General features: G+C 46.3%; 1 protein-coding gene across 1 annotated transcript in view; it reads right to left on the bottom strand.

The window, feature by feature from the left end:
• The window catches only part of LOC121272648 (tumor protein p63-regulated gene 1-like protein), a 121,011-nt gene that overhangs the window by 90,809 nt on the left and 10,797 nt on the right, over nucleotides 1-19,405 (bottom strand). Inside the window, exon 2 of the mRNA XM_041179352.1 lies at nucleotides 17,497-17,588. Coding sequence (XP_041035286.1) covers nucleotides 17,497-17,588 — 92 coding nt within the window. The remainder of the gene's footprint in view (nucleotides 1-17,496; nucleotides 17,589-19,405) is intronic.

Genomic DNA, 19,405 nt, shown 5'->3' on the forward strand with positions numbered 1-19,405 from the left:
GTACTGGATATTGAAACAATGGCTGCCCAGAACCTCTTGGGAATACACAATGGGTGAAGAATTCCAAGGCAAGGCTGCCCGGCCACTAGAGAGAGGTTGCAAGTGGCACCGGTGGTGTCAAGAAAGTCTTTAGCAGAGGAAACAGGCTGAGGGCTACTCTGCCTCCCTCTGATTTGGGAAGCTAACTCTACCAGAAACCTACCGACAAACCACGATCTTGTAATAATTGCAATGTCTTCTACATCTGACCGCATCCAAGAAATCAGCTAACCTAACTCGGCCACAGCATTTAAAATCTATGCAGCCTCTGGGTATTCACTTGCTAGCAGACATGTCAGCTGGGGGAGTCTGAGGGTCAATGCTGCTCCTAAACCTGGCAGCAATGTGCACCCAGGGTATCTACTGACCCCCTCAGCTAGGCGCCTAGTGCTGCTGAGGAACTGCCAACACTAAGACATACAGCTTATGTCAGTGATCCTCTGGTATAGGCTGTTAAGGACACCAATGTCTTATCACACTCTCTCTCTCTTTCCTGTCCTTGCAGCCGGAAAGGTCTGAATTCCCGAGGACCGGCTCTGATAGGAGGAGGAGTTCCCCATCTGTGCATCACCACTGCCATGAAGATTGGCTTGGTGGCTGCCCCTGAGCAAGTTGGGGAAGGGGAGTTGGGCATCCTTGGGGGAAGAGGGTGAAAACATACTGTAGTCTGTAGATGGAGAATGTGCAGTGCACTCCTCCCTGTTGGACATGTCAAAGGCTCCACTTTGTATTGGACAACATCAGCGCTGAAGAAACCTTTGCTCTCTATGGCTAGTTCTCATCTCTTCAGGTCTCCCCCACCCACCCTGCCCCACTGCACAGGTTCTGACATTGAGGGGAACAGGTTTTTGTGTCTGTACGAGGACAAGCGCTGAAATCAGAGCCATCACATCTTACAGATGCACTGTCCACTAGGGCAGACCCAGTCACACTGGTGGGTCCTTGTGTCTGGTTAGAAAGTGTGGCACTGAGCGAAGAGGATGGCACTAGAGAGCAGGAGGCGGTGAGAGATGAGGCAAAGGCAGCTGGGGGCAGTTGCCTGTGGAGGGTGGAGGACAGACACAGCCCTGCAGACAGATGCAGAGCCTCAGGAGAAAGCAGGTTCTACCTAAACCAACAGCAACCGATGTGTCCCCACAGGTCAGAGTTCTCTGAGACAGTGCGGTGTCATGAGGGATAATGGAGGGGTTCATCCAACTCAGCTTACGATCCTATGTCCTTAAGGGGGCTTGAGGCCCAGTCACAGAACATTCAAACCAACATGTCCCAGTCCGTCAGTAGAACAGGGACACAGATTTATGAAGCTGGGCTGGATGAGCAGAAATATTTTGATGATGAATTGTTGTGATCTGGAAGGACAATGGAAGCAGGTTCAACAGGAACTTTCAAAAGGGAATTGAAGAAATGCTGAAAAGGGAAAAGTAATTGCCTAGCAATGGAGGTTGGGAGGGGGGCGGGGAAGTGAAACGAGTTGGCTTGCTCTTTCAAAGAGCCAGAATGAGCACAAAAAGCTGAATGGCCTCCTTCTGTGCTGTAACATTCTCTGGATATCTTCTTGCTGATACTGAGTAATTTCTGCAGCAGCAGGAGTGCAGATGGGCAGCGGCACTGGGTGTGTGAGTCACTGTTTTACAGCAGGCTCACCGGCTTCTACCGAGTGAGTTGAACTGTGTTAATCTATGCTGCAGCGAAGGAGGTCGTTCTGAAGGTTGCACAACAGGCTCACAGACAAGACTGTTGAACAAACATGACTGAGCTAGCAGAGGGTGGAGCTGGATTAAGATAAATCTGGAAAAGTTGAATCACTAATAGAAAGAGGTGGAAGCAGGTGGAACATTCCATTTCACAATGAGTATGCTGGAGGTGAGGAAGCTGCACTGTCGGAAAACTCCAGCCACTTTCTTAATTAAGAAATTGTCATATATTGAAACAAAATCAGAAAATGCTGGAAAAACTCAGCAGGTCTGACAGCCTCTGTGGAGAGAGAAAAAACAGAGTTAATGTTTCAAGTCTGTATGACTCTTCTTCAGAGCTAAAGTAAAAATGTGATGAAATTTATACTGTTTAAAGGTGAAGCTGGATAGAAGGCCAGTGATAGGTGGGGGCAAAGGAGAGATTGACAAAGGTGTCATGGATAAAAGGACAAAGGGATGTTAATGGTAGTGATACTGGCTAAAGGAGGTGCTGATAGTGGCATTAAGGTCAGAAAGCAGAATGTGATAATAGCAGGACAAGGGTAAGCACTCTGGAAAGAGCAACATGAACTAGTGACAGATGGTCCTAGTGGGGGTGGGGTGTGGGGGAGGGGATGGTGGTGGAAAAAAGATTGAAAATAGGATAAAACAATTAATAAAAATGAAAATAAATAAAAGTAAACTAAGAGGCTAAAATAAATTTAAAAATTAAAATGAAAAAATGAAAATGAACATTGAAAAAGGGGATAAAAAATGGGTGAGGATAGAGGAGAAAGTTCATGATCTAAAATTGTTGAACTCAATATTAAGTCCGGAAGGCTGTAAAGTGCCTAGTTGGAAGATGAGGTGCTGTTCCTCCAGTTTGCATTGAGCTTCACTGGAACATTGCAGCAAGCCAAGGATAGACATGTGGGCATGAGAGCAGGGTGGAGTGTTGAAATGGCAAGCGACAGGGAGGTCTGGGTCATGCTTGCGGACAGACCGCAGGTGTTCTGCAAAGCGGTCACCCAGTCTGCATTTGGTCTCTCCAATGTAGAGGAAACCGCATTGGGAGCAATGAATGCAGTAGACTAAATTGAGGGAAGTGCAAGTGAAATGCTGCTTCACTTGAAAGGTGTGTTTGGGCCCTTGGACGGTGAGGAGAGGTAAAGTAAAGGGGCAGGTGTTGTACCTTCTGCGGTTGCATGGGAAGGTGCCGTGGGAGGGGGTTGAGGTGTAGGGGGTGATGGAGGAGTGGACCAGGGTGTCCCAGAGGGAACGTTCCCTACGGAACGCTGCCGGGGGGGGGTGAAGGGAAGATGTGTTTGGTGGTGGCATCATGCTGGAGTTGGCGGAAATGGCGGAGGATGATCCTTTGAATGCGGAGGCTGGTGGGGTGATAAGTGAGGACAAGGGGGACCCTATCATGTTTCTGTGAGGGAGGAGAAGGTGTGAGGGCGGATGCGCAGGAGTTGGGCCGGACACAGTTGAGGGAAACCTCGGTTAAGGAAGAATGTGATAAATAGATGTTGCCTCTCAGCTCTAAGACTGGAGAGGAAGAAAGAATCTTTTAAAAGATTCATCAGGTTTTCCCTTTGCTCTTTCTGTGTGAAAAATAGAAAATAAGAAACAGAAACTGAATGAAATTAAAATCATATTTTAAATATATCTCCTGGCTGTATTAACAGCCTGGGAATCTGTCAGATGGTCTTGGCTCTCCCAAAATATAGATTTGCTATTGGTTTTCTCCATCTAATATTGGGATTAATAGCGCTTTAACTTTACTGAAGGGACTGCATTCTTCCTGTTTAACTCCTCTCACTGTTGCTAATTCCTTTCACAATGAGAACCTCACAAAAGAAACTGTTACCTAAAGATCCTTTACTATAGACAATGCTGTCTCACCCGGTGAGAGGTTTCCAAAATTTGAAGTCACCAGAGCCATGAAATCTTTAACCTCTCTGCTCAGTCTCAGCCTTTACTTATCCAGAACCTAAAATGCCACACTTCACCCATAGACCTCGAACTCACCAGTCACTCCCCACACTCTGTTATATTAGTCTCTGACCTCTGACCCCAAGCCTACAAGACCTAACTCACCTCATCTAAGCCAATGGTTTTCCAACTTTTTTGTCCACAGGCCACGTGGCTGATGCAAAAGCCCCTGTGAACCATCTGCCAGTCTGACCCCACATCCTTTCATTTATCACCTTTAAAAACAGATCATCGGAATGAATAACAAGGATGATGCTGCTTTTGATCAGACACTGATGTGCTGCTGTCTGCTTCCGAGCTGGAGGACGTTGGGGCAGAACTTTACCTCCCTCAGGCGGGTCCCCACCCGACTCAAACAGGTGTAAAATCACAAGTGATGGCTTCGGGCAAGAATCCCAACGTCATCGCGCACCTGCGCGACATTTCAGTCTGCAGGCGCAAGCAGGTGCCTGACCCCCACCTGCCATTAGTTAAGAGGTCACCTAAGGCCATTAAAAAGCCAATTGAAGGTGATTTTTTGTTGCCCGAGCAGTTTCTGACTCGTCGCACAAGCAAAATTGGCAGGCGGGGCAGACGACCATGTCAAAAACCTCATCCAAGAGCAGGATAAAAGGGTCAGCAGCATTGCCAGTGTGAGTAGTGAGGAGTTCTGGAGATAGTTTGTTGCTGGTAACTTACTGGTACTTGGCAGCTTCATCTCTGATCAGGGCTTCATTCTTAGCATTTCCGAGCCTCATTTCAGGGTTTTTAATGTCTCCCAGGCTCCCGGAGGATTCAGACCATGTGGACCCTTCCAGGTATCAGACAGCCTTCCCTTACCCTGGGAATGGGGATTGTGGTCTCTGCTGGAGGCACCTCCTCTGAGGAGGAAGAGAGGGGCAGAAGGGAGAGGAGGTTGGGTGTCCCAATGCACCTTCCAGGGGAGGGACCTGTGGGAGGACAGGCGCAGGCACAAGGGGGGCAGGGCCAGCAGGAAGTCCAAGGCTTAAGGGGCTGCAGAAGACAATCCTGCTGCCAGGGTTTACAGGCAGCGATGCAGCTACCTCAATATGTTTGAGGTGCAATGCCGAAGGAGGCTTCGTCTCTCCAGGGAGACAGTGGTCTCCATTTGTCAGAGGATTGGGCCTGAGATCAGCTCCAACTGTGTGGGTGGACACCCCATGCCAGTGGCTCTGAAGGTCACAGTGGCCCTCAACCTCTATGCCTCTGGCTCTTTCCAGGGTTCAGTGGGGGATCTGTGTGGAGTCTCCCAATCAGCTGTCCACAGTTGTGTCAAGCTGGTGACAGACGCTCTGTTCAGGAGGGGACTGACCTTTACCATATGGACGAGGCCAGCCCGGCTGAGCCAGAGGCTTTACGGCCATTGCTGGGATCCCCCGTGTCCAGGGTGCTATAGACTGTACACATGTGGCCATCAAGGCACCAGTGGGTCAGCCCGGTCCCTTCGTCAACAGGAAGGGCTTCCACTCCATGAAGGTGCAGATAGTGTGTGACCACAGGATGCAGATTCTGCAAACTCCCATGACGCTTACATCCTGAAATACTCCCAGGTGCTGAGGCTCTTCACTGCTCCAACCTGACTGGATGATTGGCTGCTGGGTGACAAGGGCTATCTGTTGAAAAGGTGACTTATGACCCCTCTTCGCCACCCTAGAGCAGAGGCAGAGCTGTGTTACAATACGAGTCACACCTCCACAAGGGCAGTGTTATAGGTCTTCTGAAGATGCACTTCCGATACCTGGACCATTCAGGGGGAGCACTACAATACCACCCCCCCCCCCCAGAGCGGGTGTCACTGACAGTGGTCACATGCTGCGCTCTCCACAATCTGGCACTGGCAGTGGGGGACTCACTGGAGGAAGAGGATCTTGAGGCAGCTGTCCATCATCTTTGGTGTCAAGAAATTTCACCAGTATGTAAACGGCTGCCATTTTATAATCGTTTCAGACCACAAACCATTACTAGGATTGTTTAGTGAGGGCAAGGCCAAACCATCCATAGCCTCAGCAAGAATACAAGGATAGGCTTTAATTCTGGCAGCAAACGAGTACACTTTCATACACAGACCTGACAATCAAATCACAAATTCCGATGCCCTTAGTTATTTGCCTTTACAAGAAAATGATGAGCAAGTCCTAGTTCCACAGAAACTGTTTTACTGTTAAAATCATTTCGATTCCTCACCGGTGTGAGCTCAACAGGTCAGAGACTGGACAAGTTGGGATCCAGTCCTATCTCAAATATGAGATCACGTGCTACATGGTTGGTCACAGGAGCCCGTTTCTGATGAAATGAAACCGTACTTCAGCAGAAGACATGAAATAACCAGCCAGGATGGCATCTTATTGTGGGGTGCATGAGTGATAGTTCCTCCAAAGGGAAGGGAGCCACTTTTAATTGAACTCCACAATGCCCATCCAGGAATTTCCCGAATGAAGACCATAGCACGCAGTTACCTAAGGTGGCCAGGGATGGATGGCGAAATAGAGAGTTTAGTAAAGCAGTGTGTGCAATGTCAGCAAAAGTTGCCAGTGTGCAAAAGTTGCCAGTGACAGCTCCATTACACCCATGGGAGTGGCCAGGTAGACCCAGGGTACAGTTACACATTGACCACATTGGACCTTTCCTGGGAACAATATTTCTGCTCATTGTCAATGCCCAATCAAAATAGATGGACATATATGAGATGAAGTCACCAACGTCGTCATCTACAATTAAGAAACTAGGTCAGAGTTTTACCATTCACGGACTACCAGAAGTGGTTGTTTTCGATAACAGCACGACATTTACGAGTGCTGAGTTTCACCAATTTATCAGCCTCATGTGAAAACTGCACTGTACCACCCTCCCTCAAACAGACTGGCCAAAAGGGCAGTTCAAACATTCAAGGCTGGCATGAAAAAGCCAACTAGTGATTCCTTAGCAATCAGACTAGCAGACTTTCTTTTTCATTATAGGACCACCCCTCACACAACAACAGGTGTTACACCTACGGAGTTATTGTTGAAATGCTGTCTTGGGGTGAGATTGAGCTGAATAATGCCAAATTTGGAGGGGAAGGTGGAAAAGAGTCAGGGAAGCCAGAAAACTAGACATGACTGGCATAGTCGCGAGAGGAAATTTACCGTGGGAGAGACGTTACATGTGAAGAACTTCAGGGGAGGACTAAAGTGGTAACCGGGTGGAATAAATGCGGTGACTGGGCCTCTACCTTACCACGTGGAGGTGGAAGGTCAGATCATCTGTAAACGTGTGCACCATGTAAGAGAGACAAATCACCAGAATTTGGTTCCACCAGTGACCATGACCAACACTTTCTGTTGAGGATACTTAACTCTGGACTGACACGTCTGGTGTTCCTGTAAGAGTTGAGGATACAGAACTGCGCGTGCCCATCAAAGCATCTGAAGATCAGGGAACTCCGGAAAAGTAGCTTCCTGACAAAGAATCTGGAGTTGTGGAGCTGAGACATTCCACACGCACCAGGAAACCACCTGAATGACTGAACTTGTAAATTCCCAACCCAGTGTAAATATTTTGTTGTCTTCAAAAATACGTACTTGTAAATATAATATGTGTAGGCGAGCTAAAGAGGGAGGTATGTGGTAATTATGGTTTTATTTAGTGTGTAATGTACGTTTAAGAATAATACTTGTTAAGGAAGATCACATGATCTGTAGTAACCAATAGTAGAGTTACACAGGCGACCTGAGCAGTCAGTGTAGAGATAGAGTTGGAGTTGAAAGCAGACATGTAGTTGCTGCTGAGTATATTGTAAATAAACATAATGCTTCAACCCAAGAAGTGTCTGCAAATCAACTCTATCATTAACAGTACAACGTGGCCACCGGCCACCCTACAACACCCACCCAGCCTGCCCTCCCGCTTGGTGCCTGGTGCATACAGCTGCATTACTCCCCACAATGTACACTCGTCTGCTGACACACCGGAGTTCTCCTCATCACCGGCAGCCATCTAGGGCCTGACTGTGTTGGTTTTAAACTGGCCAGCAGGTCGTCATTGGGCAGAGGGGCCAACAGGCCCCTGATCCCAACCGCCGCTTGCTGACCAGTGAAGAGAGGCGTTGCACGCTGGCCTTGCCTTAATTGGCCCACCTGCGTATCGGGGACCCATCGCGAGTGGAGGACCATTTCATGGCTGCTCCTGGACCCACCCACTGCCCACCTGATGACCTCAAAATTCTGCCCTTAATCTCATATTCAATAAAAATGAAATGCTGCGGATGCCGGAAATCTGAAATAAAAACAGAAAATGCTGGAAAAGCTCAGCATGTCTGGCAGCATCTGTGGAGAGAGAAACAGAGTTAATGTTTTGTGTCTATATGACCCTCCTTCAGAGCTGATGTTAGGCTCATGCCAGGCTCCATGTTCAGCCAACTCCTTGTCCTTTCCTTTTCAGCCCCACAAATATTGAACATCCAATTACATAAGTGCACACAAATTAGGAGCAGGAGTAGGCCACTCGGCCCCTTGAACCTGCCCCACCATTCAATAAGATTATGGCTGACCTGACTGTAACCTCCTGATAACCTTTCACCCCCTTGTTAATCAAGAATCTATCTCCTCTGCCTTAAAAATATTCAAAGATCCTGCTTCCACTGCCTTTTGAGGAAGAAAGTTCCAAAGACTCATAACCCTTTGAGAGAAAAGGTTTCTCCTCATCTCTGTTTTAAATGAGTGACCCCTTATTTTTAAACAATGACCCCTAGTTCTAGATTCACCCACAAGAGGAAACGGCTTCTCCACATCCACCCTGTCAAGACCCCTCAGATCTTATAGGTTTCAATCAAGTCACCTCTTACTCTTCTAAACTCCAGTGGATACAAGCCTAACCTGTCCAACCTTTCCTCATAAGACAACCCACTCATTCCTGGTATTATTCTAGTAAACCTTCTGTGAACTATACAGATGTATTTTGTTACACTGACATAAATCTTGCTTATGAAATTACATTGTTGTTGCTTGTGCTTAAGACAGCTCTTGCCGTTCTTGTTGGAGGTGTTGTAGCATGGCTTCTTTAAATATCTCAATGATGAGAACGTCAGATTTGTATGTTTAAACATGAATCCTTTATTATTAATCTTTAATTATTTACAGATCCCAGATTAGTGTCATGCATGGTGCTGTTAGCTCCATCCAGGCTGGTTCCAGAGTGTTATTTCTAGGCTGCTCTCTCAGTCTATTACCATGTGGCTCTATACATCATACTGTGGGCGGTACTAATCTCCAGTCCCACTGTGGGCGGTACTAATCTCCAGTCCCACATTAACCCTTGTTCTGTTGAGCGCCTTTACATTACACTGGCCTGCATGTACATCATACAATAGGAGCCAGTCTGATTGTGTGGTGCCACACGAGTGGTGGGTGGTGAGGGTTCCAGCCTCAGCTGTGGTACTGCGCATCAGCGACTTGCATTTTGGACCAGCACACAGCCCCCCTGGAGGATCCTCATAGACCAGCAGTGTCAGAGACCCCTGGAAGGCCCTCATGGATCAGCAGCAGTTTCATAGACCACCCCTGGTGGACTCTTGCAGACCAGCAGCAGTACTACAGACCACACTTTGTGAAACATTGGTCTGAAGCCAATTAATTGTTTTTATCTACTTCACCGCTTTTCTCTCTGGGCTACAGTGCTAAATTCCACAATAAGCCCTCAATGACCATCACTGTACAAATACAGCAGGGCAGGTTTCTCATCACTCCAGTACAGGAGGAAAAACAAGCTAAATAGAAAATGAAACTAAATGTAGCAAAGTATGGAAGGGGCTCTTTTGGGAGGAGGAAGAAGAAAATAAGAACTTAAGAAATAGGAGCAGGAGTAGGCCATTCTGTCCCTCAAGCCTGCCCCGCCATTTAATAAGATCATGGCTGATCTGCCCTAGGCCTCAGCTCCTCTTTCATTCCAGCTCCTCATAGCCCTCAACTCCCCAATGTTTCAAACATCTATCTACCTCCTCTTTAAATACTTTCAGTGATCTAGCCTCCACAACTCTCTCGGGTAGAGAATTCTAGACATTCACTACCTTCTGAAAGAAGAAATTCTTCGCATCTCAGTTTTAAATGAGTGTCTCCTTATTCTGTAACTATGTCCCCGAGTTTGAGATTACCCCACTAGTGGAAACAGCATCTCAACATCTACCCTGGCAAGCCCTCTCAGAATCTTATATGTTTCAATAAGGTCACCCCTCATTCTTCTAAACTCTAATGAATAAAGGCCTAACCTGTTTAGAAGTTCATGATAATTCAACCCCTTCACCCCAGGAATCAGCTGAGTGAATCTCTTTTGAATTGCCTCCAATTCCAGGAAATCCTTTCTTAAATACGGAGACTAAAACTGTACACAATACTCCAGGTGCAGCCTCACCAACACCCTGTACAGTTGTAACAAGACTTCCCTATTTTTAAACTCCAACCCCCTAGCAATACAGGCTAAAATTCCATTTGCCTTCTTAATGATTTGCTGCCCCTCCATGCTAACGTTTTGTGTTTCATGCACAAGAACACCCAGATTGCTCTGTGTTGCACTTTTTTGGAGTCTCTCTCTATTTAAATAATAGTCTGCCTTTTGATTCTTCCTGCAAAAATGCATGACCTCACACTTTCCTACATTAAACTCCATCTGCCAAGTTTTTGTCCATTTACTCAACCTGTCTATATCCCCTTGCAGAATCCTTATGTCCTCATCACAGCATGCCCTCCCACCTATTTTTGTATCGTCAGCAAATTTGGATACATTACACTCTGCCCCTCCTCCAAATCATTAATATAGATAGTGAATAATTGAGGCCCTCGGACTGATCCTTGTGGTACTCTACTAGTTACGTCTCTCCATCCTGAGAAAAACCTATTAATCTTGACTCTGTCTTCTGTGCGTTAACCAATCTTCAATCCATGCTAATACATTACCCCCAATACTAACCTTTTATGTGGCACCTTATCGAATGCCTTCTGGAAATCCAAATACACCACATCTACCGGTTCCCCTTTATCAACTCTGCTTGTTATATCCTCAAAGAACGCCAGCAAATTTGTCAAACATGGGGCAGAATTTTGTCTTTGATGGGCAGGCAGCCGATCCTCACTGCCGAAACGGGCCCCGCCGCCATTTTGAGTGGGTGGGCCAATTAGGACCTGCCCAGCGGCCAGCCGACGGGAAACGCTATGTGCTTCCTGTGTGGGTGGGAGGGGGTCGGGTTCCCCAGACCCGAGAGTGCGATCTTCAGCACATGTGCACGATAGATCGTAAATCTCCCTGAGACTGAGTGCTGCCTCAGGGAGATTGCTGAAAGTTTTCAAAACTTTATAAGTAGAAAAATAAAAAAATCATTAGCATGTCCCCCTCATGTGAGATGGGACATGTTAATAAATGTAACATTACCTTTATTAAAGTTTTTTAAAACCAACATGAAACTTCATTCCGCCGGGTGGATGAGGTTTTATCATTTTTCAGAAGCCCACTGGGGCTCCTGGCCAGTCTGCCAGCCTTAAGGTTGCACGGGCAGGTCTTTAATTGGCTTAACTACCCTGTCAATGGCCTTAATTGGCCATTGACAAGTCGGCAGGGGGACAGCTGATCTCACTGTGCCCTCCGCCTTCCTCAATATTTAAATGGGGCGGGATGATGTCAGGGTTCCACCCCCAGCTCGCTGACAGCAAAATCTGTCTGATCGCGTTAAACCTTTCTAAATGTCCTGATATTTCTTCCTGAATAATAGAGGTCAGTTATTCTTTGGAAGGGGAGAACTACTTTGGGTAAAAAGCAAACAGTTCTGGGAATACAGACCCAGAAATCACTGAAGCACTGAGCGCAAACAACAAGGGTTCATTTCTAGAACAGAATACAAAAACAATGAGGCAATTTTAGATTGATGTAGAATTGTGGTTGGACCAGCGTCCATATTACAAAAAGGACACTGAAGTACTGGAGAAAGCACAAAAAAGGTTTACAAAGATATTTGCAGAATTGAGAGGATGTGAATATCAGAAAAGATTGAATAGGTTGAAGCAAATTTCTCTGGAAGAAGGAAAACTGATGGACGTTATTAAAATGATGAAGGGCATTCAAATAGGAGAGTCACAGTGATCACAGGGGCAAAGAGGCTATAAGGGGCTGTTTGCAGCTGGAAGGTGAGTTCTGGTAGTCTGACTGGCCAGGCTTTTTCCCACCATCAGGTCCAACAGAAGAGATAGCAGGTACAAGTTTGAGGGGCTGAGTGGTCTAACTCCTGTGTTCCAACACTCACAATCCTCTAAGCCTGGTGACATTCTGGTGAATCTGTGCATTACCCTCTCCCAAATCAAACCTCCTTCCTGAACTGCAGTGCTCAGAACTGAACAGTGACTCCAGATGTGGCCTGAGAATGGCCACAATTTTGCCCTTGTCGGGCAGGCTTGGCAGTGGTGGTGGTGGTGGGGGTGGGGTGTCCTGCTCCTGCTCGAGCATTCGGGAAGCCAACATCTGCCCGCGATCGAGCTGCTACTGCGATTTCACACCGGGGTGGGGGGGGGCTATGAATGCCCACCCAGCATGAAACACGTGCTGCAGCGCTGGGCACTGCTTGTGTGAGGGGGGGGCAGAGGAGGGTGAGTGGGGAACTTCCCGCATGTGTACGCGGTTACACAGAGGAAAATCTCCCCGAGGAACAGAGCTGCCTCAGGGCGATGAGGATTTAAAAAATTAAAATAAACAATTTTAAAATGTTAAAAAACATGCCCCCTCATGTGGCTGTGTCACACGAGCAGGAACGTGTGATGAATGAAATTTAAATATGTTTATTTCATGTTTATTTGCTGTTGGAAATATCACCCTGTCCAAGGATGAGGTTTCCTAAAAAAATCCAGAGGCCGCTTGGCCTTTTTGCCTACCCGCCGACTGTAAGTATGGACAGACAGCGAAAAATTGAACTTAATTATTACTTTAATGGCCTTACTAGGCCTTCTCATTGTTGGTGGGAGAGCTGCCAACTCGCATGCGCACCCGCTAGCCGAAATATCACGAGAGTGCGCAATGACGTTGGGACCCTCGCCCAAGGTCATCACCTGTCATTTTACGCTCGTTCCGGTCATGCACGCGTCTGCCCGACAACCACAAAATTCAGGCCCAAGCCTCTGTACAGTTAAAGCAGAACGGCCTCACTTTCACATATTCCAGCCAATGCTCCATTGAAACTCTGGGATTACATTTTGTCTGGTGGGCAAGATCATCCTGCCCTCGGTGTCATGAAGCAGAATTCAGGACAGGCAAATACCAATGAGCTCAGAGTCGGCCATGTTGGTGTGGGAGTCTCGTGTAGAGACCAGGTAAGGATGGCAGATTTCCTTCTCTAAAGGACATTTGTGAACCAGATGGGTTTTTACGGCATAACTCTGGCCAATTGTAACACTGCTGTATCAGTTTTGAGAATGTCTGTCTAGGAAAGAGAAGGAATGAAGAGGCTGGAGCTCGGTGGAGGGGGTTGGGGGGGTGGGTGGTGGGGTGGGGTGTAGGGGGTCATCACAGAATGATACAGCAAAGACCATTTGGCCCATTGTCCCTCTGCTGGCTCTTTGACAGTATTAACCAATTGGCCCTACTCCCCTGCCCTTTCCCCATAGCCCTGCAGGTTTTTCCTTTAGTACCACATACCCAACTATCTTTCGAGAGTTATAACTGAATTTGCTTCCACCATCCTGTCAGGCAGCGCTTTCCAGATTAGAAGAATATAAGAAATAGGAGAAGGAGGCCATTCAGCTCCTTGAGCCTGTTCTGCCATTCAACACACTTCAGTGTGAAAAACAGAAAGGCAAAGTATTATTTAAATGGTGATATATTGGGAAATGTGGATGTACAAAGGGATCTGTGTGTCCTTGTACACCAGTCAATGAAAGTAAACAAGCAGGTGCAGCACAATTAGGAAGGTAAATGGTATGTTGGCCTTCATTGCAAGAGGATTTGAGTTCACAAGTAGGGATGTCTTACTGCAGTTATACAGGGCTTTGGTAAGCCCCACACCTGGAGTACTGCATGCAGTTTTAGTCTCCCTGCCTAAGAAAGGATATACTTGCCATAGAGGGAGTGCAGCAAAAGTTCATTAGGCTGACACCGGGGAAGGCAGGATTGTCATATGAGGAGAGATTAGTTCGACTGGGCCTGTATTCACTAGAGTTTAGAAGAATGAGAGGGGATCTGATTGAAACGTATAAAGTTCTAACAGGGCTAGACAGACTGGATGCAGGGAGGATGTTTCCCCCTGGTTGGAGAGTCTAGAACCAGGGGCCACAGTCTCAGGATATGGGGCAGGCTATTTAGGACTCAGATGAGGAAAGATTTCTTCACTCAGAGGGTGGTCAACCTGTGGAATTCTACCTAATCCCATTTACCAGCACTTGGCCCATAGCCTTGAATGTTATGATGTGCCAAGTGCTCATCCAGGTACTTTTTAAAGGATGTGAGGCAACCCGCCTCCACCACCCTCCCAGGCAGCGCATTCCAGACCATCACCACCCTCTGGGTAAAAATGTTTTTCCTCACATCCCCACTAAACCTCCTGCCCCTCGCCTTGAACTTATGTCCCCTCGTGACTGACCCTTCAACTAAGGGGAACAGCTGCTCCCTATCCACCCTGTCCATGCCCCTCATAATCTTGCACACCTCAATCACGTCGCCCCTCAGTCTCCTCTGGTCCAACAAAAACAACCCAAGTCTATCCAACCTCTCTTCATAACTTAAATGTTTCATTCCAGGCAACATCCTGGTGAATCTCCTCTGCACCCCCTCCAGTGCAATCACATCCTTCCTATAATGTGGCGACCAGAACTGCACACAGTACTCCAGCTGTGACCTCACCAAGGTTCTATACAACTCCAACATCACCTCCCTACTTTTGTAATCTATGCCTCAATTGATAAAGGCAAGTGTCCCATATGCCTTTTTCACCACCCCACTAACATGCCCCTCTGCCTTCAGAGATCTATGGACACACAAGCCAAGGTCCCTTTGTTCCTCAGAACTTCCTAGTGTCATGCCGTTCATTGAATACTTCCTTGTCAAATTACATGTCATGACATTTCAACTTCCTCCACACCCAGTTCAGTCTGATACATCGCAATTTGAAATGCAGAACCCAGGAGGCGAGTAATTAAATGAAGATTGTAATGCACAAACATTCCAAACTCTTGCTACAACTGGATAGAATTTTGAAAAGGGAGACATTTTTTGTTGAAGCTTTTCATCTTGCACTCATCTGGACAATTAGCAAGAAAATACCAATATCAGGGGAAACAACAAATGTGTACTGTATGAGAAAAGAGTGCTGATTGGTTGGCAAGTGGACTCTGATTGGTTGCCATGGAGAATACATCAATTGATGGTGACTGACTGTTAACTGCCAAGCATTGTTTGAAATTTAAACCAAGCAGCTTGAACTCGGTTGGTCAAGCCCTAAGTAATGAATCAGCGAATGGCTGTCACTTATTTTAATAACAAAAATACTGCGGATGCTGGAAATCCAAAACAAAAACAGAATTACCTGTAAAAACTCAGCAGGTCTGGCAGCATCGGCGGAGAAGAAAAGAGTTGACATTTCGAGTCCTCATGACCCTTCGACAGAACAGTTCTGTCGAAGGGTCATGAGGACTCGAAACGTCAACTCTTTTCTTCTCCGCCGATGCTGCCAGACCTGCTGAGTTTTTCCAGGTAATTCTGTTTTTGTTTTGTCACTCATTTTGTTTAGCTGAAACAGGTGCAATGTGTGTACATGTTCTTTCTGTCTGCAAAGAACAGGGCCCCGTGTATTAATATCTGTAACTTCCAGTACACACAAATGCACCACATTGCGAGCCTGGCTGACATTCTTAAATTGGTTGTCAGAGTTATTCTTAGCCCATTGATGATTATTTAACAAATGTCCAATCGTGGAATTACATCTACAATTGGACACTGTGTTTTGAGTTTTACAAGTAGGGGCTCGTTGGTTACAGTCTGTCCCCTGCCTGTTGCGAACAGTAGCTGGGACATGCTGTTTGATACGATCCGCCAGTCCTTGAGACGAAGAGCCAGGCATCACACTGGCACTGAAATTCATGTACCACATTACTCGTTTGCATGATAGGCAGAATGTCTTTTTGGTTTGATGGCAGCATCCTGTTAGTGGAGAATACCACTTGTGTTGTTACTGTATAGTAGCAGCATGAAACAGCTAGCCTCACCTGTTGCTCACATTTTTGAGATACTTTATCCTTCCAGGGTAACCTGAGGTAGACAAAGTGCCTTTCAGGGCCAAAAGTGATGGCCGTGGGTCAGTTCATGAGTTTGTGTGATATACAGCGTGAAATGATCTGAACAGAGTAGCCATTATCCTGCAGGATGCCTTTGATGCTCCTATTTCAACATCAAGTTTGCACAGTGAGCAAATGGCTCAGGCCCTATTTACAAGTTTGCTGATAAGACCAATCTTATAGCGCGTGGAATTGACTGCTCCATTTCAAAGGTGAATTTGAGCACAGGATGGAGTCCAGTAAGACATGCAAGGAAATTATTACCTGCAGCTGCCGATTTAAAATGGAGCAGTCGGATGAACTCCCTTTCCTTAATGTGGTAGTTGAGAAATCTGCCGGGGGTTCTCTATCACGGTCACCGCATCCTACCTTCACTGGTCAATACATGGTTGGGATTCTTACAGTTGCACGCACTATACGATTGTGTCATCTTCAGCTGCTTCTTCAATGACTATAACATCAGAAGTGGGGATTTCGCTGATGATTGCACAATGTTCAGCACCATTCGCAACTCCTCAGATAGTGAAGCAGCCCATACCCATACGCAGCAAGGCCTGGTCAATATCCAGGTTTGGGCTGATAAGTGGTAAGTAACATTCGCGCCACACAAGTGTCAGGCAATGACCATCTCCAACAAAATCTAACCATCGCCCCTTGATGTTCAATTGCATTACCATCACTGAATCCTCCACTATCTACATCCTGGGGGTTGCCATTGACCAGAAACTGAACTGGACTAGCCATATAAATACTGTGGCTACCAGAGCAGGGCAGAGGCTACGAATTGTGTGATGAGTAACTCACCTCCTTACTCCCCAAAGCCTGTCCACCATCTACAAGGCACAAGTCAGGAGTGTGATGGAATACTCCCCACTTGCCTGGATAAGTGCAGCTCCCACAACACTCAAGAAGATCAACATCATCCAGGACAAAGCAGCCCACTTGATTGGCACCGCATCCACCACCACCACTATCGCACAGTAACAGCAGTGTGTGTATCATCTACAAGATGCACTGCAGCAACTCACCAAGGCTCCTTCAACAGCACCTTCCAAATCCACAAGCTCTATCATCTAGAAGGACAAGAGCAGCAGATAGATGGGAAAACCATGAGCTGGAAGTTCCCCTCCAAGCCACTCACCATCCTGGCTTGGAAATATATCGCCGCTCCTTCACTGTCACTGGGTCAAAATCCTGGAACTCCCTCCCTAACAGCACTGTGGGTGTACCTACACCACATGGACTGCAGTGGTTCAAGAAGGCAGCTCACCACCACCTTCTCAGGGGCAATTAGAGATAAGCAATAAATACTGCCCTTGCCAGAGACACTTAGATTCAGATAATTAACTAAATATATATATTTTTTAATGTAGCGAATTCAGTGAGGCAGCACTGATCAGTGCTGGTGTCCACCAACCACTTCCTATAAAAGATGGACTGTAATCTTAAACATAACCTGCCAGTGTAGTTGTCGAGATAGTGTTTCCAAAGACAGACAAAGTATTTAAACTCACTCAGTCAGAAGCCAGGTACTTTTTAAAGCTCCATCGTCTTTCTGGCTTATTTGTGTTTTAATATCTGTCAATGCTTGGTCAAATGTTCCTGGCTGTGGGGACATTAAAATAACATTGAGATTAGTAACTGTTACATGGACTCGCCCTCCACAACTCAAAATAACTGTTCTCGATCAATTGCCTGGAGGATGACTGCCATTTATATCACACAGATCCCACTAGTGGTGATAGGATGCATGACCGGTTACTCTGCTTCTTGGCAGTGGCAGTAGTGGCCAGCGTCCAGTGCAATGGAGGATCTGTCTGCTGTTCTTTGACTAGTAGCCCAGGAGAGGGCATCGCTAAATACCTGCTCCTGAATCCACAACCTTCGCACCGAAGTCCTGCGATACTGGGTTAGAACATAAGAGCATATGAAATGGGAGCAGGAGGAGGCCATTTGGCCCCTCAAGACTGCCCCACCATTTAATAATATCATGGCTGATCTGCCCCAGGCCTCAGCTCCTCTTTTGCGCCAGCTCCTCATAGCCCTCAACTCCCCGGTATTTCAAAAATCTATCTACCTCCTCATCAAATACTTACAGTGATCAAGCCACCACAACTCTCTGGAGAATTCCAGACATTCCATGCTAATACATTACCTCCAATACCGTGAGCCCTTATCTTGCGCAATAGCCTTTTATGTGGCACCTTATCGAATGCCTTTTGGAAATCCAAATACACCACATCTACTGGTTCCCCTTTATCAACTCTTGCTTGTTATATCCTCAAAGAGCTCTAGCAAATTTGTCAGACATGATTTCCCTTTTACAAAACCATGTTGACTCTGTTTGATTGCATTACGTTTCCCCAAATGTCCTGCTATTTCTTCCTTAATAATGGACTCTAGCATTTTACAATGACAGATGTTAGGCTGACTGGCCTATAGTTTCCTGCTTTTTGTCTCTCCCTTCTTGAACAGGGGCATCACATTTGTGGTTTTCCAATCTGCTGGGACCCTCCCGGAATCCAGTGAGTTCTGGAATATTTTGACCAATGCCTCCACTATCTCTGCATCCACTTCCTTTAAAACCCTTGGATGCAGGTCATCAGGTCCTGAAGACTTGTCTGCCTTTAGCCCCATTAGTTTGTCAAATACTTTGCCCCCTTGTGATAGAGGCTGTAACAAGATCTTTCCTCCAATTAGCTCCTTGCTTCTCTGATATCTTTGGGACGTTTATAGTGTTCTCCACCGTGAAGACCGATGCAAAATATTGGTTTAAATTGTCTGCCATTTCCCTGTTCCCCATTATCAATTCTCCAGTCGCATCCTCCAAGGGTCCCACACTCACTTTAGCCACTCTTTTTCTTTTTATATACCCGTAGATGATCTTTCTGTTTGTTATTATTTTTCTTGCCAATTTACTTTCATAATCAATTTTCTCCCTCTTTATTAGCTTTTTAGTCTCTGCTGCTGGTTCCTAAAAAATTCCCAATCCCCTAGCCTACCACTAGCTCTTGCTACTTTGTATGCCTTAGTTTTTGATTGGATACTCTCCTTGACCACCTTTGTTAACCACGGGTGGTTCATCCTTCTCATCGAGTCCTTCTTTGTGACCAGGATAAATCTTTGCTGAGCGTTATGAAATATCTGTTTAAATTTCTGCCACTGCTCATCCACTGACCTTCCCCTTAGTCTATTTTCCCAGCCCATTTTAGACAAGTCTTTCTTCATAACCTCGGTAATTGCCCTTATTTAAGCTGCTTGTACTCAAACTGAATTTGAAATTCTACCATGTTGTGATCACTATTCCCTTGAGGATCCTTAACTATGAGATCTCTTATTAATCCCACCTCATTACACATTACTAGATCTAAAATTACCTGCTCCCGGATAGGTTCTGCAATGTATTTCTCTAACAAACATCCC

The sequence above is a fragment of the Carcharodon carcharias genome, chromosome 2 (genome assembly GCF_017639515.1).
Source record: "Carcharodon carcharias isolate sCarCar2 chromosome 2, sCarCar2.pri, whole genome shotgun sequence".
Lineage (NCBI taxonomy): Eukaryota > Metazoa > Chordata > Chondrichthyes > Lamniformes > Lamnidae > Carcharodon > Carcharodon carcharias.